Source organism: Anolis carolinensis, chromosome 1 (genome assembly GCF_035594765.1).
Source record: "Anolis carolinensis isolate JA03-04 chromosome 1, rAnoCar3.1.pri, whole genome shotgun sequence".
Classification (NCBI taxonomy): domain Eukaryota; kingdom Metazoa; phylum Chordata; class Lepidosauria; order Squamata; family Dactyloidae; genus Anolis; species Anolis carolinensis.
In genome coordinates this window covers 286,425,638-286,451,040 of record NC_085841.1, presented here as the reverse complement: position 1 = coordinate 286,451,040, position 25,403 = coordinate 286,425,638, and the positions used below count along the sequence as shown (strand labels likewise).

General features: G+C 38.2%; 1 protein-coding gene across 2 annotated transcripts in view; it reads left to right on the top strand.

The window, feature by feature from the left end:
• Positions 1-25,403, top strand: part of slc17a6 (solute carrier family 17 member 6) — a 58,726-nt gene that overhangs the window by 19,525 nt on the left and 13,798 nt on the right. For both annotated transcript variants that reach the window (XM_003214664.4, XM_062967782.1), the window contains exons 4-6: positions 21,622-21,736; positions 22,711-22,798; positions 23,356-23,442. In XM_003214664.4, coding sequence (XP_003214712.1) covers positions 21,622-21,736; positions 22,711-22,798; positions 23,356-23,442 — 290 coding nt within the window. The remainder of the gene's footprint in view (positions 1-21,621; positions 21,737-22,710; positions 22,799-23,355; positions 23,443-25,403) is intronic.

Genomic DNA, 25,403 nt, shown 5'->3' with positions numbered 1-25,403 from the left:
CGTCAATACATTTTAAAGACTGATCATTTTATTATAGCATTATATACATCTGATGAATTCCCGTTGTAATGATGGTTGCATTTATTTCCAGCCTTGAGGGAAAGAAAGCTATACGTTTATACGTTAACCCAGTGAGATAGGTCAGATTGTGAGATGAACATGTTGAAGTAAGAATGATTGTATATAGAGTTGTTTAAATGTAATTGAGTCATAGTTGTGCAATGCGTGCTGGAGATTGCATCATACACTGTGTGCTGCCTATTATGCAAGTGTGTAAAGGGTTAAGCTTGGATTGCATCAGACAGCAGAGGATGAGATAAATAGCCTCTACTTCCTATCTCTGTCGCTGCGTGAGAGCTGTGTATCGTCTTGTGAGATTTCTGTTCGTAAGTACGGCCCAAGGTCACCCAGTGACCTTCATGATCAAGGAGAGATGCAAACACAAGGGTCTAATCCATCATTGCAACCCTTACACCAGGTTGGTCCTTGGATGTCTTTGCACTTATGCGGAAGACCAGAACTCAATGTCAGTGGTTGAATGCACACCTCCTATGATTCCAGGTTCAATCCTCTGTCCCTGAAAGGCTGGGAATGAGACTTGACTAAGGAAGGGGTCTTATGATCAGGAAGAACTATGATATGCCAATATAGTTCCATCTGGCAACTGGGGACTTCCATGGTAGTAGGGTGATGCATTTACTCTAGGTTTTGGTTCATGCAAGAGAGTGATGCAAGAAGCAATGCAAGTAACTGCAAAGGGATTCAGCACCATGGTTAGCTCCTTCAAACGCTTTCTCTTTCTATTGCTCTGAATGTTCATAGGATAGAGTGACCTGAAGGGAAGAGGTCTAAACAGGGCCACCATAAAGAGCTCCTTTGGAGAGACAGAGGGTATACCTACACTGTTGAAATTAATGCCATTTGACACCACTTTAACTGCCATGCATTAATCATGGGAGTTGTAGTCTTACAAGGCTTTAAGCCAGTGGTTTTCAACCTGTGGGACCCCAGGTGTTTTGGTCTACAACTCCCAGAAACACCAGCCAGTTTACCAGCTGTTAGGATTTCTGGGAGTTGAAAGCCAAAAACATCTGGGGACCCCAGGTTGAGAACCACTGCTTTAAGCCTTTTCTGCCAAAGAGTGCCCTTTTCTACCAAGCTCCAACTCCCAGAATTCCATAGCATTAAGCCATGACAGTTAAAGTGGTATTAAACTGCATTCCCTTTAGAGAACAAATGCACCCAGAGTGTTGTGCTGTGTGTGGCTATTGACACCTTTTAGGGTCTTGCAAAATCCAACTCATCTCTATTCAGCCAGTGAGATTTAACTGAGCTCAAATTGCAGCCATTTGCCTCTAATGGCCACATTTACACAATACAGAGGGAAGAAAGGGCCCCAGTTAACACTCCTCATTTAGGCACGCGATGGAAAATGCTCTCCTTACCAGCTCATTCAGTCTCAGGTTAAATAGAAAATAATGATTATGGGTTTTATCCAATCAAAACCTTATTAGCGAAGCCTTTAACGACGCCCACCCTTTCTCCTGTCTTCTTTGGATCTGTTTGTTTGGCTGGCTAGAGAGAATCGGTGCAATTTTGACATGCCTTTCTTTATGGTTTACCGATTAGGACCACATTAGGATCTTTCTGAAAATTATAGATTCAGCACCTTTTAAAATCTTCCTTCCTCTACAGCACCATCAACTAAGCAGCTGAAGGATTTCTGAATGGCTTCATTGACACACGATCTCACTCAAGAGAATAGAAAGGCATCAACAGAATATATTTTTAGCATTCAATAACCTGTGGGAGAGGTTCAGTTAAATTTTAAATATAGCCTCCTGTCTGAAAATGTAAATCTAAACCTTTCTAATCCATAACAAAATAAAATCTGGAGATAAATCAGAAAAGAAGTAGACATACATTATTCATCCCCTGTTGTCTGGAATGAACACTTGATCACAAAGGGCAGCTCCAATTAAACCCTGATTCAAAATCTAAACATTACACCACGATTAATTAATAATTCAATTACACTAATTTAAATGGTCATACCATCCTGATTTTCCTCATACCATCCTGATTTTCCTCCCCAAGCACACAATAGTGGACCTGTGATTCAGATTTAGTGAAAGGACATGTCTGCAGTGATGCAAAGGAAAACTAGGTAGTGCTCTGCTCATATATGTGGATTTGCCATGTATAGTAAATTATCTTTTTATTACTGCTGAACTAAAACGAATGAACACAGAAATAATACATAATACAGTGTACAGAGAATGGATCATGCTTTTAATTAAGTACAACAACATAGTGATATTTTATTGTTTTAGTTAATATACATTATAATAAATATTAAATATAGTACTCACAGCCAATCCAAAACAACACAGTGCTATATCTCATGTGAGTTCACAATTCTGGAAAAGAAGGAAACATATTAAATCTATATAAATCATTAAAAAAACATACTATGAGCTTCCATGGATTACAACTTCATTTAATCAGAATCACTGAGTATAATTATAGAAATTTTGTTCTTGTCCTTTATAATAATGTCACGTGTCTATGGACATATACATGTACCAGCTTCCTGACCATGTATATGCTTCCTTTATTTTAAAAGAAAAATATTGATAGGTGAAAACAAGTGTGTCTGGGATTGTGCTCCCTACAATGAAATACATGGGGATAGAATTATAGGAGGCACAACATGTAAATATTACAACAAAGTCGTCATCTGGAATATATGACTTAAATAAGTGGTTTTCAACCTTTGGTCCTCCAGGTGTTTTGGACTTCAACTTCCAGAAATCGCAGCTAGGGATATCCTATCAGCTATTAGGAATTGTGCAAGCTCAAGTCCAAAACACCTGGAGCACCAAAGGTTTAGAATAGAATTACTGCCTTAAAGTAATTAAAAATATAGAACAGGTAACATCATATTACTTAAAAGCCACTCTTACACCCCAGGACTGTATACACTGCATGGGCCATTAAAAATAAAATTTAAACCTCCCTAAAGTGGCTGAAATTACTACTAAATAGTACTAAAGCAGAAATGGGCAACGTGTGGGGGATATTTCTAATTGAGGAGGAATATTTCTGCTGATTTTTATTTGGAATTTGTGCTAAACAGAATGTGGAGGGGGTTAGCAATATGTGAATGTCTTACCAATCTGTTCAGCCTTTGAAGATGAGTCTATTTTCTGGTTGTTGCTGTGTACCTACAAGTCAATTCAAAGTTACATCAGCTCCATCCTAGGCTTTTCTTGGCAAGATTTCAGAAGTTTCCTGTAAGATTAAGAGAGTATGACTGACCCATGGTCATCCAGTGGATTTCCATGCATGAGCAGAGATTTGAAACTAGGTCTCTCAGAAATCTAAAGTGCATCTATAATGTAAGTGCACCACAAGGCTCCCATAGGAAAACATTCCTCAACCTTTTGCTGGGTGGATTATAATTTCTATGTACATGAAGAAGTGGGAGTAGTACAACCCCCTTATCTGTAAACGTGATGTTTATGGTTTCATTTATTTACACTCCCCCCCCCCAAAAAAAAAAATCCTTCCTGGAAGTGTTTGGGGATCTCCTTACATCTTCCAGTGTTATTATATGGAATGCATCTCATTCAAATATCATCACTATTATTTGCAGTTACAGATATCTGTGATGGTGTGTTTTGAAACATATCCCCAACAGATACAGAGGTGATATTGTATATGAAAAGGTGATAAACATATATATGGAAATGGGTGCATTTTCTGTTCAGCACAGAGCTTAAAAAACTCAATTTTTAACGAGAGAGAAATATTTTTTCACGTGTTTGTGTCTATTACGGTTGGCCCTCTATATCCACAAAATTCATGAATTAAACAATCCATAGCTCAAAATATTTTTTTAAATTCCAAAAGGTAAGCTTTGATCTTGCCATTTATAAAAATAACATCGTTTTTCTATATACCATATAATGGAATTTGAATGTCCACCAAATGTTAGTATCCATGAAGGGTTCTGGAACCAAATCCCCGCAGATAGCCATGGCCCTTTGTATCTGAATGACATACTACGAGCAACTGTAGTTGATGTATTACACTTAATGATATCATGAAGACCAGTCCCTATGGCAAAACCCATTCTTAGTGTTTAGTCCTTGGACCCAAAATCTCTAGGACTGGAATAACCCTTGACTAGCTATCCTGTTTCTGTCCCTAAAAATTGTACCACCCAGAAGTTTCTAGGGGATATAATTTTCCATTTATACATAATTTCTTTCCACCATAGGGCTGATTTTTGGACTATAACTATGTTTGCTTAAGAAAGAAGCAGACTGACATGCTGGGTACTCACATTCTCTACAAAGGCATTTTAGCATCTTAAACAGGCTGCTAGTTGGAGGAAGTTATATTTAAATAAGGGATCTCACAACCAGAGATTTTTGAGCTTTATGCAGAACATATTTACTGGATGAAAATTACATGTAGACCTACCAGTAATATGTTCTGCCTAACTTAATCAAATTGTGGGTTAACTTTAACAGATATGAGTATTCATGTTTTATTTCTGGGAATCTCTAGGTCCTCCTGAGCAATTCTACACTCAAATTGACTGGGTTATGTTGGAGGACTTACGAGATTTCTAGGGAGAACACTTCTCTAGTCCTTTGTGGGTCATCCAGGATGCTCTTTGGTCATCTTCTGGTGGGATTGACCATAGAATCACACCAGAAGATCTAGAAAATCCTAGGGATGTTTTCTCTTAAATAAAAAAGCATTTTATTTATTAGTTTCCCACTTTTGTGTGGGTCCAGTGTCAATAATTATAGTGGACATGGAGGCTTACAGAAATAAGAGATTGTGACATAATTAAGTAGTCGAAGATTGTTTGTGATGAACAGAAGTTACTTCTGCCTGCAAGTTTTGTCTGCCTAACAATAACACTGGCCAGGATCAGAGGAAGCATTGGTGCATTCATATCCCCTGCCCACAGTTCATTCACAGACCTGTTTAGCTGATGTCTGCTCCCATTATTATTATTATTATTATTATTATTTTGGGGGGGGGGGGGTTGTCAAGCAGCAGCAAGAACTAGCTAGCAAAATATGTGACATTTATATCAAAGAAAATACAGAGCCATCACATAAGGGTTGGTGAAGTTAGCATGGCCTTCCTAATGTTTCTGGTAAATGTGAACATCAGCTATAGTAAAATGAACATTGTCTTATTCTGTATGCATTTTTATGCTTGCACGTGTCAGCCTTTTATTTAATTTTATTATTATTGAAAATGCCTTTTCAACATTTCCCTGCAAAAAATACACCCACCACTTTGCAGGTAAAATAATTTTGATTCACTTTAATGTGGACATTAGAAGTGACACCAGTCTTGTGGGTGTATTGCTGCTCCATGTTTATCCAGTGTTGGTTTTGCTTCTGTTCATAATAATAATAATAATAATAATAATAATAATAATAATAATAATAATAACTTTATTTTTATACACCGCCCCATCTCCCTGAAGGGACTCGGGGCGGCTTACATGGGGCCTGGCCCAATAAAACAAACAAATAACAGTAACAAAGCAATAAAACAATTATCCCAATAAAAAACACCAACATCAATAAAAACAATCATTAAAATCAACAAGCAGGATACGGTGTTAAAAACAGGAGACTAATTCGTAGATCCCAGGCGAAATGCAGAGTGTTACGAAATGGGAAAAGGAAATTTCACAGTTGGAGAATAAAGTGCGGTATAAAATGGCAAGACAACAACAATGGGACTATTATGGAATGGACAGATAGATCAATCCAGCAACAACTAAACATCGAAGGCCTTTTGGAACAGTCAGGTTTTTAAGCTCTTCCGGAAGGAGAGGAGGGCAGGGGCCTGCCTGATCTCTCTAGGTAGAGAGTTCCAAAGCCGGGGGGCCACGACGGAGAAGGCCCTCTCTCTCGTCCCCACCAACCATGACTGTGAGGGTGGTGGGAGCGAGAGAAGGGCCTCCCCCGACGAGCGAAGAGAACGTGCGGGTTCATAGAGGGAGATGCGGTCTCTAAGGTAGGTGGGTCCCAAACCGTTTAGGGCTTTGTAGGTGATAACCTGCACCTTGAATTGGGCCCGGAAAGTAAATGGCAGCCAGTGAAGCTCCTTAAACAGAGGCGTTGAACGCGCCCTGTAATTCGCTCCGGTTAGAAGCCTTCGTACAGCCTGAGGATGCTTCCAGGATATTTGGAGAAAAAAGAGTAACCACATGTGTACTAGACTTTTGTCCCTTCTGGCTTGTGAAACAGACCAGAAGGGAGCTGGCTAAGTGAGCCAGGGGAATGATCAATGTTTTTGTACAAGTAGGGTCCCATAGAAGACTGTTGTAAAATCTGCCCATGAGTCCTACTATACTGCATAAGCTATAGACCACTCTATAGGCAACATGCCATTTTGGGAAGGATTGTTTTACAGTGTGTGATGGCATCTCAACTCTAGGAGTTCTTGGAAGTAGCAGATAATCTAAATTCATTTCAGTCTGGTTTCAGTCCTGGTTATGGGATGGAGACAGCTTTATTTGCCTTGTGAAATTAAGTATGCAAGGAATTGAGCAGAGGAAGCTGGTACCTGTTGGTTTTGCTGGACCTCTCTGAAACTTTTGATACCATTAACTATTTTTCTGGATTGCTGGGATGAGGTTTGGAGAGACTATTTTATGCTGTTCTTTCTCAAAGGGATGCTTTCAGAGGGTGATGCAAGGGCCTTCCTGTTTGACCCCTTAAACATTGGTCTGTAAAGTTCCCAGGATTCACTCTTGCTCCTTATGCTATTTAACATATTCATGAAACTACTGGGAGACATTGTACAGAGTTTTGGGGACAGTTGTAACCAGTATACCAATAGCCAGCTCTAATATTCCTTTCCACCTGATTCCAAAGGGGCTAATTGTGTGCTAAATCTGTGCCTGGCAGCTGTAACAGACTGAATGAGGGTACACATAACAAAGATTAATTTAGACAAGAGAGAGGTGCTCCAAGTCAATCAAAAGACAGCTCAGAGAATAGAGATTCAGCCTGTGTTAAAAGTGATTATACTCCTGAAAAGGCAGGTTTTACAATATGGCTGTACTCCTGGAATCCACCCTGACCTTGGATGTGGCCAGGACTGCCTTTGCACACTTTAAGCTAGTGCACAAATGGTACCCCTTTCTGGAGACATTGGATGTGGCTAGAGTAACACATGCATTTGTTACTCTCATTGGGATTGCTGTGATGTGCTCTATGTGAGGTTACCTTTAAGAAGTGCCCAGAAATTTCAAGTGGTCCAAAGAGCTGCAGCTGGCTTCCAAAGCACACAACTCCCTCAATGCCACAGATCCACAGGCTGTCAGTCTGCTTCTGTGCACAATTCAGAGTGCCGATAAAGACTGGGAAAGACCTATGCAGGTTGGGTCCAGGCTATTTGAAGGACCAGATCTCTCTTCCAAGAACACAAAAGCTCTAAGATATCCCTTTATCTAGCAGTTTTTCTGGATGATTTGGTGGCAACAAGGGAAAGAGCCTTCACAGTGGTTGCTCTGAGAATTTGAAACTGCCTCCCTAAGGGGGTCAAGGTGGCTCCCTCCTTGTGTTTTACCAGCAAATAAAAAATTCTTAAGACTTTTAGAAGACCTTTAGAAGCTCTCTGGAATGGGCTTTGGTTAGTATGCTGTTCTGTTTTATGGTTTATATAAGTCTTTCAATGCATTTGAATGTTTTATCCAGATAACTTGTTATTTATATTCCTTGAGACCCATTACCGTAAAAAAAAATACAGGCTATAGATAAAAATAATTAAATAATTAAATAAATAATGAAATTATAAGCAAATGAAGATTTAAATGTTTATTTTTAAACAATTGGAAGCTTGCCTGAGGATTGCTAGGCCAGGTAATAAAACAGTTATATGATTGGATATGCACATGAAGTTCCCTACAGGCAGTATATTATTGCCCCAAATAATGTGGTAAATCATAGTTGGGAGTTAGGGAAGACACAAGTCACTATGAGGAAACTATTTTGGTCAGCATCTTCTTATGTTCTAGCCTAGTGGTTCTCAACCTGTGTGCCCCCATATGTTTTGGCATTCAACTCCCAGAAATCCTAACAGCTGGTAAACTGGCTCGGATTTCTGAGAACCATTGTTTTAGCCCATTTTCTGTCCATGTAGAACTGGAACTAGGATAACTTTTTAAAAAATCCAGTACATGGATACTTCATGGCCTTGAGTTCCTGCGAGTGAGAAAGGCGGGATAGAAATGATGTAAATATATATATAAATAAATGGCTGCTGCATCTGTATTAAAGCTAGACATGTGGGCAATCAAATAATAAGAAAAAGCATATACATTTATTCAACAAATCAGTACGAAAGATGTTACACTTGTTTGCACTATTTTCAGAAGAGTGTTGTGTGTAATATTTTTTGACTGGATTAGGGAACCATGGCTCTCCAGATACTTTGGTTTACAATTCTCATCAACTATGTCCTGAATTGTGGGAGCTATACAACCAAACTATTAGGAGATCCATTTTTTCTCTGATCTGGTGAAGAAGAGTTTCATAAACATATACCATCCATCCTAATGGAGCCCTTTGCAGTTTAAACCTGGTGTTCATGTTCTCAGGACTCTTTTGTTTAATTCACAAAAAGCAGCAGGCCATAGGGAATCCTCAGACAATTAAAGTCTGCTTTATTATTTCACAATAATTGGAAAGGCACCTGCCCAAAACCCAATGGTTTTCTGAAGGAAGATTAAAAATGATGAAGCTAACTTTTTAAAGATATTGTAATTCACAGACTGAGTCACTTATTAAACTAGTGTTCTTTAGTTATTTTTCCTTAGGGTTAGATGTGTGTCAGTAGAATTCAAGGGGGCTTAATTTATTTTTTTCAGTGTAGTAACTAATAATCCTATTAAAAACTTGACTTCTTGTTAAAATAGACTAGCCTTATTTATGTTGGTTAATAATAGGAATTAAAGGATATTTAATCGCAGCAGAATGACTATCTCATAATTGCTATTACTAGCATTACTTCTACTGGTACTATAGTTCTGATGTTGTAGCTACAGGCTGTAGCATACAACAGCTCATTTCTTTGGCTTAAACACACAACAACAACTTCATGCATCTTCAAAGACTTTTAAAAACATTATCAATGGACACAATATTTACAGCAATTTATATTTTGCATGTTTAATAAATATTCTATATTTAAAAGCTAATACTTTTAAAAATCAGTGGACATTTATCCACAAACATAATGATGTGGTGGTTAGAGTGTTGGTGCATGGGCTGAGAAGACCCAGGTTCAAAATCATCTTCAGTAACAAATTTCTCTAGGTGACTGTGGGCTAATCTTAAGCTAACCTACTCCATAAGATTGTTGTGATGATAAATGAGGAAGAAGCAGTGTAGAAGGGAACATAAAGTGGAAATAAGATTTCCTGTTTTCATCCTGGTGTCCTTGAAGAAAAGATTAGATGAGATGCAATTATAAACTAAAGTTTAAAAGGAAAAGCTAACACATAGAAATCTCAGTGTTGCCCCCTGCCTCAAATGGATGAGAAGGAACTGAGATCTGGGAGACCAACATCTGAAGGTAGATGATGGATGGTCCCCCATCCCTTCTCATCTCAGTGACACGTATTCATCACACTGATTTGGAGAGTGCTCAGTGATCCAGAGTTTGAACTGCAATATAATGGTCAGTGTAGACTCATAATGCAGATTGAACTGGATTACATGAGTCTATGCTGCCATATAATCCAGTTAAATGCAGTTAATCTGCATTCTGAAACTGGATTATGTGACAGTGTAGATGGGGCCTTAGTCCATTCCACAAATGGAAAAGGCGACCTGAGGTTCAACCTGTTGTGAACTTATTCATATATTTATGGTATTTTCTCTTGTAAACTAATCCCTATATATCGACTCTTCCAAATCCAGGCCAGTTTTAGCAGCCAACAGGTTCTATACTAAGATGTTTTTTAAAATAAAAAATATATAATAGCAAAGTCCACAAACTTACTCCCCCCCCCCTCTCTCTCTCTTTCCTGCTGGAATTCTCTGCTTGGAATCTGGTTCTTTGCTTTAGTACTGGCACTAACTGTCCTTTCACTGACCTCTAGTTCCTTTTTCTACAGCAGTAGCATGGAGCTAGTAGCTCCATGATGCAGGGAACCACAGACATCTGCATGTGTGCTACTGAAACAGCCATGGCTTTGCTGCTCCGTGGAACCTCCAAAGCACCCTGGCTTTAAGACATTAGAAATGTTTATTGATAAGTCTTTTCACTTAATGTTTTCTGCAACAAGAATCATTTCTTAAATAAGCTCATAATGAAATTATATCATTGTGATGAAGGGGTGGCTCCTAAGAAGCTTTCCTGGATAATCTGGTAGTTTTCCATGTGTTGGCATGCATTGATTGGAGAAGCTGAATATAAAAACGTAGGGAACATTTTTTGTTTTCTAAAAAAGGGGCCAAAGCAGAACACTTTGCCTTCTGTGTATTTGGGTGCTAACAAGACTGGAATGATAGCTATTTCTGTTGATTAGTTGTCAGTTAATTTTTACTTAGAAAAATTAGTGACATTATGACATAATTAAGAGTTTGATGGCATATTTTTTATAATGAGAATATTACCAAGGTCTTACAGCATTATGTTATTTCATGTAACTCTTGTAATATTGTTAAAATTGATGTTTCCAGCATGTACTTAATTTTATATGAATGTCATGATAATGCTCCTGGTTTTGTCATCCAGAATTCTGTTTATTTGCAAGACTAACAGTGTTATCACACCATGCTTTTATACTGTTATTGCAATACATTGGCTCCACAGGCTCCTCAGCCTTATTGTCAGATCTGTTGTGTTGCAAGGTTGTTGAAAAGATTATTTTTCACCATGTAAATAATCTTTTTATGATCCACCTTTTCCTGCAACAATTAAGTAGCAGTTTGGGTGGGGATATCTCATATAGCACTTATGTCCATGGGCACAGTGCAGGTCTGACCCAATTATTCCTTCCTAAAATATTCTCAAGGAAATCTCTGGCAGAAAAACAGCAGACCACTTCCAGTCTTCAGGCAAAGAAGATGACTTTCCTAGTATATTTAAATCCCCCAGTCCCTTCTTCTGATGACTGGTTTATTTTGTGTTATATCATCAAAGCACTATTGTGTACTCTACTGTCATACTATTTTACTATCATAACACTATTATGGCTATATTTTTTAAAAAATAGACAGGCCAATCACAAAGTGAGAGGTGATATACAGGGGCTGGTAATGATGCCAAAATGTGGATGCAAAAAAGTACAAATTGTTTGGAATCAATTTAATAGGGTATTAATGGACAGCAGTACCAGTAGGATGGCAGAGCAAAACTTCCCCTGACTTTCTGTCAGAATTGATTATCAGTCACAGAAATTTTAGTACTGTACTCTGGTTTGAAACCAGACCAATGTAGGTGTAGATGGTTTGTGGAACCCACATGTACCTCTACCAGGGGAAGCTTAACCTATCGTGGGGGGTTCAATTCGTGTCCTGTTTCCCATTTAATCTTGTTACCCTTTCCCTTTAAGACAATGGTTCTCAACCTTTGATCCTCCAGTTGTTTTGGACTTCAACTCCCAGAAATTCCAGCCATCTTATCAGCTGTTATGAATTGTGGGAGCTGAAGACCAAAACACCTGGAGGACCAAAGATTAGGAGCCACTGCTCTAAGGTAACAGAGCAATTTGCAATTCCAGTTATCCTAAGTTTGCTATTGGCACTTCAATTGTGATGTTTGGCTTATTCCCACACCTCTTTCCCGTAAGATTTTACTTGTGAGTAACACATTTTGCCATGTTTTTGAAACTATTTGGAGGCACTGATCACAAAGAGGAATGAAAAGTCTGGTATTGTGGCTGTTTCTGTATTGAAACAAAATGTGTATTAGGTGGGATGACATCATAGTGCCATTAGGTTATCCCTGCATATTGGCTGGTGCTTTTGCTGCATGGATAATACAAGAGGAATCTGAAGAGTGCAATGACAGACTGACAGATGGTGTGGAGTAGCATCTGTTAGCATGGCTTAGTTAGCTCTTGTATCTGATATTTGAGTTGTTGACTCTAATTTGTTCAGTGTGCAAGGATGAAAAATATGTTAGCTTTGGTATAGAGCTGGCTCATATGCCAAGACCATAGGCAGGCAAGGTAGACCTACCCAAAACTTTATAGGAAAGTCTTCATCTTTTATTAACTCAGCTGGATGATACAAAATGATGCAAATATATATAATCCAGTATCTAATATTTCACTCTGCCCTTTAATAGTTCTTAATGTGATCTATTTTAAAATCTCAAAGAGAATTTTTGCCATCTGACTGAAATATTACAATTTATTTTATTTTTATTATATTTAACACATAATGGTTTAAAGATTTTCTTGACATTTTCATTCTGTGTGGATTTTTAGCCTAAGCTATACACCAAGAATATGCGGATGTTGGACTTCAACTCCCAGCATTCCTCACCTCTCTCCATACCAACTAGAATGTCTAGAATTGGCAGTGTAATAACATTTGGAAAAATGAATCATTTCCAACCCTGGTAAACACACATAATTAGGAATAAGTCCCGTTGAACCTTCTTGCAGTCCTGACAGGAGGTATATAGGTTTGCATAATTTGCCAGATATATCCCCAGCACCACTTTTGTCATTATAATTTTTTAGCTGCATTTAAAGTATCCAGTTTTTTCACTTTTTCCCACTTGTCCATTTTGTCCTCAGTTCTCACTTTTGTCCTCAGTTTCCACTGAATTCAAAGTGGGAGGAAAGGAGTGGGTTAAAACTTGCCCTTCCTAGTAGGCCCAAGTAAATGCAAACTGCTGAAGCCTCTACTAGCGCATGTGCTCTCCTTCATTAAACATAATACAGTTTTTCAGCAGCATTGGAACTGGGAGGATGGCAAAGAAGGGCTGGAGAAACATAGACTTTAAACATTAGTGCTATAAATCTTGTGCTTGTGCTTCGTTGATTCATTTCTAAGTTATAATGACTCTAAAATGGAGCAATCATGGGATTTTCTTGGCAAGAGTTGTTCAGAGATGTTTTAGCCATTGCTACCCTCTGAGGCCGATCCGATGTGACTTACCCAAGGTCACCTGGTGGGTTTCCATGGCCCAGTAAGGATTTGAACCTAGTCACCCAGAATACTAGCCCAATACTCAGACAACTATACCATGATAGCTCTCATGTTCTCTTCTAAATCACCAAGCCACAGTTTCTGCCTTTGTATTAAGACACAACATTTAAAGTGGCTTGCAATTGCTATAACTTTATACTGCTAATACACATTTTCTATCTTTCATTAAAATCTTGGCAATCAGGCCAGCTAATGGTGTAAGCAAGCACCAGCTGGCATGGCTAAAAATCAAATAAAATCCAGCCAAGTGGGCAATATGTCAAGTGCACGTTCCCCTTTTTCATTCGTCTTGCTTTCTTTGCTCTCTTCTACCCTCATTAATTATTTGTCTTGTACACTTCTACATACCAGATTCCCCCAACCTGTTTTTCCAGATGTTTGGGGCTGGAGATATAGGAGTTGCAGTTAAATAGAGCTAGCTAGATTTTCCTTTTTGCATTTTTTTCTCAGTCCTTTTTTCTCTCATTTTTTTAAAAAAACAATCATACATGAGCAGCAACATTAATTATTCTATCCCTTTCAGAAAGATGCCTATATTCCTATCACCATTCATAGAACATATTAGTGTTGAATGTGATTGGAGGCCAACCACAATGAGTATCTGACTTGACTGGCAGCTGAATCTTCATTCAAAACTGGCTTCTGGACAGAGTTGTTTATTACGCCTGGCCAGAAGACTAATTTGTAGGATGCAGGAATGAATATGTGACACATACAGTTCTGTCCTCCAAGAAAGGGGATTGGATGGATAGATTAAGGGCCAGCGCTAATGTGATTATGGATCAATACATTAGATAATATATTATACATTATAGTACAAACTTCTAGAATGGCTCCAAGTCATGATGGTTTGGTGAAATGTCCAAAGATTCATTTGTTTCAGGAGATCAATTCACATTTATGATGCCTGTAGATCTTTCTTTTGCATGATCACCAACAATTCAGAGACACAAGGGAGTAGGATTTAGTTTACTGAGCACCTGCCTTTCCTGTGCTTGTTGGACAATGAAGTGTACCAGAAAAAGCAAGGGGATTTAATTGGAATACAGTCTTTGAAGGCTGCCTGTACCTTTGTGCCTCACACAAATCAGCCAACATTGCATAAACCATGTTGAAAGGTTCAGGTTTTCCAGGACCTGTGGTGATTTTTCTTTTCTTTTCTTGAAATATCAGATTCCCCACAGAGAGGGCCCTAATGAAACACCATGCGGATTGCCTTTGCCATATGGCTCGAGGGTCTTCCATTTTTCTGTCATAGGTGATGAAGCCATTTTCACAATTTAATGATGCACTCAGGGATTGGGGAGGGGCGAGAAGAGGGCTGGGGGATTTGCTTGACAAAAGTGAGCCTCAGATGTGTGGCAAAAATTAATAATGTATTCAGGCCTTTATTAGATTAGAGGTGGTGGCAGAGAATGAGCTTATCCATATTAATCCTTCAGAAAAAAGGTTTACAATAGGATTTTATCAAAGAAACACACAGATGCCTCCATCCTGCAGCATTTAGAAATGGATATGTTTTTTTAAAAAATAAATGGAGATATGCTGTTTCACTACAGGTTTAATATGACAAGGAAAACTCCTAATCCAATACATTGGTTAGTGTTCAAAAATATGTTGCATTATTTAACAGGCTTCTCCTTAAGATTACCAATATATGTAGTTGCAACAGAAAATAAAAACAGTCATTGTTGAGACAAGAAGATTTATTAACGGGAAAGAGACCTAAAATAGAATGGGAGTCACAGCACAATCCTGGACACATTTAATGTACTAGATTTAGTACATTAACAGTTACTACATTAACACTGTTCCTTTTTTCTAGTAATTAAGGTTCTACTATATTAATGTACAATTATACATGTATATATTTGTATAACAACATTACAGCAAGTGGGTATGAGAAATGAAGCATCTAATCCTAAAACACTTTCTTGGGAGTAAGTCCTGCTGAAAGGAATCATTTATTTCTGAGTAAGGAGTGCCATCTGGGTCTACGTTCAAAACATAAGAGAGGATAGATCAAATCAAAGGAGTCAGGAAACAATAAGGACTTTAGGGGTGCTAAAAACAGTATATCACACATTTCATTTTAACTTGCATCGCTCACTTGCTAGTACTACTCTATGTTTCATCTTAGTGGAATAAGATGAACTTGTGGTAGAGAGTTGGCAATTCCATTTATATCACTAGTAGTTTCAAATGGGATTAATTTAAGATAAGGATTTTTTTTCTTAAAGTAGACTTTAGTGAAGCAATTGCTCCATCTACTGACAGCTAATCAAACAATGATTTCTTCATTTCTATAATGATGATTTATCTAGATGTACATTGGATGTACACAGTTATTTCTATTTGGGGGCCCTTCCACCTCCATACTTCCATTATGGCTTGCAATCACATTCCCACTTCCTAAAAGAAAACCTCATTGTACACAGTAAGGCTTGCTTCTGGCTGACCACGAGTAGAACTGCACTGCATTGAAGTCTCAAATTTTATCGTAGAAGTCTCAAGTATTGGATACAGTATTCCAGGTGTGGCCTGACCAAGGCAGAATAGAGGGGTAGCATGACTTCCCTGGATCTAGATGCTATACCTCTATTTATGCAGGCCAGAATCCCGTTGGAAGCTTTGGAAGAAATCAAAGTGGTTGGAATAAAATATTTATAAACTTGGAAAACAGAGGAATTCCAGACATGAAACAATGAGGGTCAGCTAACACCTCCTAACAAATGATTTCCCCTGGCAGGAAGCAGCCAGGCTTTGAAGCTACAAGGTCATTCAATGCTAATCAAGGTGACCAATTGCAACATTCACACTTGCCTCAAGCAGACAAGAGTTCTTTCTCTCACCCTGGGCATTCCACATATATGTAAACAGAAGCGGTTCAACCACCAGGCCAACTAGGCAGTTGCCTGTGGCACCATCTTGTTGGGGGCGCCATCAAGGCAACTCCTGTCTCCTCCGGCCTGCCTCCGCAAGGTATTGAACTGCTTTTTCTGTTGATTTGTTGTAAAACATGATGTTTTAGTGCTTAATTTGTAAAATCTTAATGTAATTTGATGTTTAATAGGCTTTTCCTTAATCCCTCCTTATTATCAAACATTTTCGCTTATCCAATGCTTTTATTTTTCAGTTATTGGTTTGAGGGGGGGGGGGGCGCAAAAATTCTGTTCGCCTACACTTGAAAAATACCTAGGGCCGGCTCTGTATGTAAACCCCACTTGCCTAGTTTCCAACAGACCTCACAACCTCTGAGGATGCCTGCCAGATATGTGGGTGAAATGTCAGGTGAGAATGCTTTGGGAACATGGCCATAGAGCCTGGAAAACTTACGGCACCCCAAAATATTTAGATGTTGCCATTGAGAATGAAACCAAAATCAATGGCATTTAACACTTAAACTTTTCACACTAGATAGTTATAGCACCAAGATTCCACTTTGTGGCAATATCTTATGGAATCTTGAGAATACTCATTTAAAACCAAGTGTTGCTGTACAAAAGGAATGGTCTATCTTGGCTCCTAAATATCAATGTTTGCTTATGGATGCCCACATAAGGAACCAACCAGATGGGTAAGGGGAGTGACAAATGCTTCTCTCCTGACATGCTTGAAAGAGATTGTGGTGAGGCCATTGTTGAAAAAGCCTTTCCTGAATTCCATTGTATTGGATCACTTCCCACCATTGTCCAATATTCCATTACTGTGCAAGGTTTCTGAATGTAGGATGGCACCTCAGCTCCAGGGATTTCTAAATGAGATCAGGGCGAGAATCACATATAATTCTTGTTGGACTGTGACTGAGTATTTCTCATTGTTGACTAATATTGCTGGGATTTGTATTTTGACAAAATTCGAAGGACCATTTAATTATTTCCAATCTAGATCTATTTCAATCTTGCTTCATACTTGGATAGGGAAGATGCTTTAGTCACCTTGAAGGATTATCTATATCAGGAACTGAAGAGAAATGTGACCCAGTTGATTCTGTAGGACAGTGGTTTCAACCTGAGGTCCCCAGATGTTTTTGGCCTACAATTCCCAGAAATCCCAGCCAATTTACCAGCTTTTAGGATTTCTGGGAGTTGAAGGACAAAAACATCTGAGGATCCCAGGTTGAGAATCACTGCTGTAGGACTTCTTGGTAGCATTTGATGTTATTGACAGTAGTATCCATCTGGGCTTTCTCTTTTGGATAAAGGCAGGAGGGACTGTTTTATGTCTGAAAGGGTGGATGAGAAGGAAGTACCAGATTTTAAGTGTGTGTGTGTGTGTGTGTGCGCTTTCTTTTATACACCACATTTTATGAGACATATATGAAACATGTCAATTATGGTAAATTGTAATTTTAATAAAGAGCTCTTTCACATTACAGTTATAGTACCAAGATTCCATTAACTTCTATGGAAACATCCTATGAAATCCTGGGTCTTGTAGCTTAGGGCAGTGTAGCTAAGAATTCCCAGTCTCAGAGCTGTAGTGTGTCACTGAACTGCAAACCACCAGCTTTTCTAAGGATGAAGCTATGGCTGTTAAAGTGGAATCACAGTTATAATAGTGCTGGATGAAAATATACACATGATTATTAATAAAGAGTATATTTGTACACCTGTGTATTCACATATGTGCACACACACACAAACCGGTTTTCTTAGTGGACTTGATATTCTAATATTTAAAGCCCATGTGGTATAAAGGTTAGAAGACTGGACTGCACAGATCCTGGTTCTTTTCTCCACTGAGCCATGAAACCCACTAGGTTACCTGGAAAAATTGTGATCTGATTAAAAATAAAATAGCAGGAAATGAGCCACTCATATTTTTGCTATAGTTCATTGTCCAGGAAATACAATCTATGTGTTAAAGTAAACACTGAATTCAAGCCAGAATAGTTCATCTAAGGAGGAGAAAAGAATACAGGAAACTTGTGAGAAAAAGCTTTGAAATATAGGTATAGCCACTGTGTCAGATAGGAAGGAGGGAGGGAAGAGATTGTTTACACAGGAAGAGGCTTGAAGGGATGTATTAATAATCGGAGAGTGATGTAGAAGCCCATGTCAGCAGAGCATCCTCCATGGACCAAGTGACCTTTTTCCTGCACAGCTGCCTGAAATCATTTGTATGTCTTTTCAAACAAAATCAATCCTATTTCCCACTCAAGACTTTCTTTTCATGTATAAACAGATGCATGGAAAGCACCTATTGGAAATACAGTTCATGTTTTTTAATATCTTCCTATTTCCTGTATTGATCTTAAACAGTAAAAAACAAAACAAACAGTAGAAAACAAAAAGATTGACCTGAAAAGTACTGTATCAGAAATATAGGCCTTTCACTCCATGCATCTGTGAAAATTGACTCAGGGTGCACTGCATATACAGTTTTGCATGACTTTAACTTCCACGGCTCAATGGAATCATGGGAGTTGCAGTGTTTCACAAAACCACAAATCCCAGGATTCCATAGCTTTAACCATGGCAGTTAAAGTGGTGTCAAACTGCAGTAATTCTACACTATAGATGTACCCTGTGTCTATGAAAGCTTATGCTACCAAAATTGCTTTCTTGTTTAGTTGCTAAGATGCTACAAGATCCCTTTCCATACTGATATTCCAGAGTAACACCACTATTAAGTCTTTAAATTCTTCATAAAGGAAAGTCTGAGATCTTGGTAGAAAACTGATATGGAACATTGATCTTTCAGGTTCAGAATCAACACTGTTTGCCTGACAATTTTTTTGAGGGAGGGCACTCCAATTTTAACTATTTCTTTTTCTATCAGTGGACATGAATGCAAATACAATTGATTTTAATTAGAACATTTGCCATGCCCAGTTACAGCTTCTTAAGTAATGAGCTACATTAAATAATGATATCATGTGATTATATATGCTGACCAGTGGAATGATTGTGGAGTGGCCATGTTTCATTAATTATATGGGTTCATAAGAGATGGTGAACTTGTATTTCATATGTGGGACCCAGTGGTTTACAATATTTTCCTCAATAAGGTATCTGTTTGCAAAGAATGACATCTGAAATGAATGCGTAAATCTTGTGCTTTGAATGTTGGAGAGAAATGTGAGATGGCCAAAGATAGTCTATTAAGCTATAAATGACCTGTTTCTGAGGGGATATAACTCTGATTTTATGGATCTGTTTGCTTCCAACACACAATACTTGCATAATTGTGAGTCCTAGACACTCCAATAACAGGGAGTAAGCCCTTTGAATCTAAGCTTGGAAAATGACTATTTTTACTACAACTTTTCACATCTCTATCCAGTATTGTGACTGGCCATATTCCCTAGGGCATGGCTTCTTGAACCTTTTCCACTCATGATCACTTTCTACCTGAGAATTTTTTGTGACCCTTTTCTGCCCAATAACTTTTTATGCAACCCCAGGTGTATAGATATATAACATTGGTATAAAATACATCCTTTGCTGATAATAAATCAGAATTTGCAGGGATGGCTAAACAGTTTTCCTTTTGATGGAATACAGCTGAAACAATTTATTGAGGGTTCATTGTAAACACTGCACAACAGATGTATGCAAATGACTAAAACAGCCACTAGGTGATATTAAGAAAACTTTTACTGTTGCCAATTTTTTCAGGACCCCAACATTGAGCTAAAGAGGCCCTATTTGGGATCAGGACTCAGAGATTAAGTAGCAGTACTCTAGTATAATGGTTCCTAAACTTTGGTTCTCTGGGTATTTTGAACTTTAGCATCCAGAAGCTCTAGTCAACTGGGCCAACAACTAGAGATTCTGGGAGCTGAGGTCCATCTAAAACAGTGGTTTCCAACCTTTTTTTAACTAGAGACCACTTTGACCAGGGACCACTTTGGCCAGGAATTGTGCTTAGTCTGGGTCCAAACCCTGTTTATAGCATCATTGATGCACACACTTTGGCCAGGGACCACTCTCCAACTTTAGTACCAAAAGGGTTATGAATCAGTTTTTGGTCAACTTTAGATTTGGTTTGGTTATTTGGTGTGCCGATTCAGAAAATTGCATTGGATAGACCACATCAGCTCTAGTTTCTTATACAAAACATATGCCATCTAGTAGTCGCCATCTGCTTGCCCATAGAAAACCATATTTAATAATCTAGAGATGATGTGGTAGTAGTAATCTTTTGTGGCTAGTCAGCCTCTCCCCTCCTGACATCCCCGTTGCCTTGGCACTATAAAAGGGTTTCACAAGACCAGTCGCTCTCATTGCCGTGTGGTTTCGAGGCAACAGTGTAGTAATGTTGGGTCCATGGACCATAATTTTGTTCTTGGGGACCACTGGTGGTCCACGGACCACAGGCTGGGAAGCACTGATCTAAAAGAACAAAGTTTGGGTACCATTGCCTTAGAGAAGTGTTTCTCAAACTCTGCTCCTCCAGGTGTTTTGGATTTCAGCGCCCAGAAATCCCAGCCAGTTTACCAGCTGCTAGGAATAGTGGGAGCTGAAGTCCAAAACATCTGGAGGAGCAGAGTTGCTCTAGGGCAGTGGTACTCAACCCGTGGGTCCCCAGGTGTTTTGGCCTACAACTCCCAGAAATCCCAGCCAGTTTGCCAGCTGCTAGGGTTTCTGGGAGTTGAAGGCCAAAACATCTGGGCACCCACAGGTTGAGAACCACTGCTCTAGGGCAATAGCTCCCAACTCATGTTCCTCCAGGTGTTTTGGACTTTCTCTCCCAGAAACCCTGGACAGATTTGCTCACTGTCAGGAATTCTGGGAGCTGAAGTCCAAAACATATGAAGGAACAAAGATTAAGAACCACTACTCTAATTGATTCAGCTGTTTAAAGTTCAAAAGATAATTCTTCCAAGTACTGCACTGAGTACAGCAGGGCTCTCCTCAGTAGATGAATATTCGATTGCACTGCAACTAAATAGTTGCTTTCTTCCAAAGGCAGATTATTACATCCTGGAACATTATTCCTCAACTTCTTCCCACCCACGAAAATGTGGACTGCCAATATTTTTATAGTAAACATGTTTGTTTCTATATACAGATGAGGTTTGTGTATTTGGAGTGAATTTCAAATAACATTATGCACCTCTTTATGACATCACAGTTCTATGCCTCTTTCTCAAAAGCCATTTTACAATTTATGGAACAATTTATGGACATATGATTATATATTTAACTAAAGTATAAAATGATAGATCATGTCAATTTTAGAATCAGAGCCAGTAAAAATTCCTATTTTGAACTGCAGTTCCCAAAAACCTTTCTGTCACCATAGCCACCAACTGTTTTGGCTGGGGGATTCTGAGAGTTGTAGTCTAAATAGCAACATTTCCAGCAACACTATTAAATAGTAACATCTGGTTCAGAAGGCTAACAGTTTTAAGCAGGACTGTATCTGTTACATTTGTCTTCTCTTACAGGGTGTTCGGCGCAGCTATACTACTGACCTCTACACTCAATATGTTAATCCCATCTGCAGCTCGAGTGCATTATGGATTTGTCATCTTTGTTAGGATCTTGCAAGGTCTTGTTGAGGTATGGAAAAGAATGACTAATTCTTCAGCATTATCTACAACAGGAGAAAGGGCTTGCACCTCATTATGCCTTTTGACATGGCAACCTTTGTCTGTTCTAGCATCTGCTTTGGTACTCTTTTGTTCCTAAAAAATGACCTTGCAGAACTTCCGGAGAAGCATGCACAGTGGTTGCATGTGAATGTATTGGTTGAAATTCTTTCTGAAGCTAGGAAAAAGCATGTTTAGGAAACAAGATGTTTGCCTTATTACACCCATCCTTGACCCTGTAGATTCAAGGGAAGTGGGGATAACAAAATAACATAGAATATAAAAAGCTCAGTGCTATGGAATCATGGGAGTTATATTTTTGCAATATCTTTAGTCTCCTCCAATGAATGATGGAGCCTCACCTCATGATCCCATAGCATTGAACCATGGTAGTTAAAGTGATACGAAACCACATTAATTTTACAGTGTAGATAACATCCTTTGTAATTCCTGAGGGAGACTTTCATCCCTGTCTACAATCAGCACTTACATGCCAACTTCTGTTAATAGTAGCCATGTAAAACTTACAGTTGGTGTAATTTTGAAATTTGCAAGGAAAGTTGGGAAATGGCTTATTTTGGATCTCCCCTCACATTTTCTTGGAATGGTAGGTGGTCTCTCTTTTCCCCAGTCCTACTAGCATCACCTCCTTGGGGCAGTACAAAATCTTACAAATTTCCACTTTTCAAAATCATATGGAGAGCCTCAATTCACAGTTGCTTTCCATAAGAGAAGATCTATATTGGTGAGGGTGGAACAATGTTTGCTCAGACTATCTGGAACCCTGAGTAAGGTTATTCTAACAATCAGCTTATTGAAATGAATAGAAGCATTCTTATGAATGTCCCCAAATTTTAAATAGCATGTCATATAACTGATTATTCCTGATACTATTTCATTTTACATTAGCTATGGGAAGTAAAAACTAAGTAATCTATTCCACAGGGTGTAACGTATCCAGCTTGCCATGGCATATGGAGCAAATGGGCACCTCCTTTGGAGAGAAGTAGACTGGCAACTACTTCTTTCTGTGGTAAGTAATTATTACTGTTTTACTTTTTGCTTTCCTGTACATTTGCTAAGAGTAGCAGGGTGAAGTAATAATTTAAGTATTTCCACATTATCGTTATGCTAGAATATGATTCCACAAAGCATTTCAGATGGCAAATTAATTTTGACATGTTTCTTTCTGAATGTCGTTCTGTCCCCTTATTAGGTGATGATTTTACTTGGTAAAATTTACTTTTGGTAAAAATTCTGAAATGATCTAGTCAGTCTACTTCTTTGGACGATTCTGTCTAGAAAACCTTTGCAAACATCTATGCATGCATTTATTTTATATATTACTTCATGTAATAAAATATGTAACTGCTTTACTTTAAACCACACATTTGATAGCTTATAGAAGTGTAATAGTTATCAAACAATTTGAAAGGTAAAAATATCTCTGACAGTAATATAAAAGGGAAAAAATGTCCAGAAGTATGTCTTAATACTTTGAACCCACATGTTCTGAACAATGGATTAAAACTGGTTTTTATGGTAGTGCCATCATATTTTTTAAAAAATCATTTCATTCTTCTTTCCCAGGTTCCTATGCTGGCGCTGTCATTGCCATGCCATTGGCCGGGATTTTAGTGCAATATACTGGATGGTCTTCTGTCTTCTATGTGTATGGTACGATATATTCTATTCTTCTTGCTTCATGGTTTCATAACTATAGCTTTATTTGATATTTAGACAATATTGATATTCATACAAATATTTCATATTTTTAGTATGGTGCATCCAGGAAAATAATCATATTAGGTGGCAGAAGATCAGTATTATTATGTTTATTTCTGCTTCTTGTTAAGTTGGTCAATCAACACAGGGACAATTACCACTGATTTATTGGATCTCTTCTTATTGGACTATTGTTAATATTTATAGTTCATTAGATTGAGGACAACCCATTCATTTAACTGATTGAAGGATCCCAATGTCAGCAGAATGTGAGGGAGCCAGTCTTAGCCCCCTCTCCCCACACAGTTTTGAGACAGTATTATTAAAATATCCCTTTGGCCACAGAGACTATTCCAAACTATTACCTCTACAATTGGATCAAATTCCTTAATGGAAGACCAGTGTGACTGGTACATAGGTGGCTCTATATGTTAAGGCTAAAGCAAGTGAATTTTGAGTCCTTTAAGTAGCTCAACACAGAGAAAACGCAATATAATTCAATATCATATCCAAATTATGCTTTTAAAGTGTAATAAATACTCACTTTGTATACACAGGGCATACTGAAATACTAGATTCATGCTGGTAGAACAGAAGTATTCGGTGTAAGAAGGAGTAGGCAACTCTTCTTTGTGAACCACTGTCATACTAGTGCCATTTTTTGACCATAATGTTGAATTAGATGCATTTTTGGTCTAATGCAGCTTGTCTTTTCTTATATTCTTATTCTCTTAATAGCTCTGGATTCCAGGGAACAAAAATATTTATCTCTTACACATGCACTCATACTTTTTGGGCATTGTATGATGGGCCTATTCGGTTAATAGTAGCATAAAAACAGAGTTCTACAAATTTAACCACATCTTACTGCTAGTCTTAACTAGATTGGATCCATTGAATCATTTGGATTTACAGTGTTCCCTCACTACTTTGCGGTTCACTTTTCGCGGATTCGCTGATTCACGCTTTTTCAATAAACTCTAAAAGACTATTATAAATCATAAAATTACAATTTACAGCCTAAGGAAGGGAGGAAGGAGAAGCCAAAGAGAGAGAAAAGGAGCCTAAGTGGCAATGGGAGGAGGAGGAGGCGATTTATCAACACACGATTGATTTATAAAGACTTAAAATAGTGTATAACTACTGAAATAATGTATAAACATTAAAATAAATATAGCTTCCCTACTTCACGGATTTTCACTTATTGTGGGTGGTCCTGGAACCTAACCCCAGCGATAAGTGAGGGAACACTGTATCTACCACTTGGATTATCATTCAACAATTCATTGAGTGAGTCTTTCCTAGTTGGGACTAACCAACCAGTCATGCAAATACACCATCTTGGATAGTGCACAACTATTTGACAGTGTTTTAAACGTACAAATGTATTCACCAGGATTGCAATTCTCCAGTACACAATGGGACAATAAATAGGCACATTGGCAGACACATAACTGGTTGCACAATGTCAGGATTCAGTAGAAGAGGAGAGATGTAGTACTACCCTTTTGTAATTACATGGGTGTAGATTTACACAAGCAATATGTGAGAACATAGCCTATATATGAAGATACGTTGAACGTATTCATAATTTTCAGCAGAAGAAATATAAGTCATATAAAGAAACATTATAATTTCCACAACACCAAAAGTATTCAGACTACCAAATTAGAAATAAATGAGGGCTTTGACTCAGTTATATTGCATTTACTTCAGTGTACATCAGGACAAGCTGAACAGAAGTCCATGAAGTAGATTTTTAGCTAGAATAAATCTTTCTTGAAATGAATTTAATTATAATGATCAGTCTAGAAAGGTATCAATAAATGATAAGGATGTATCAGTAAACGATGGGGATAGGCAAAAAAAGGTGCAATTTTTGGGCCAGTTTTCAGCTGCCCCCCATTCCATTT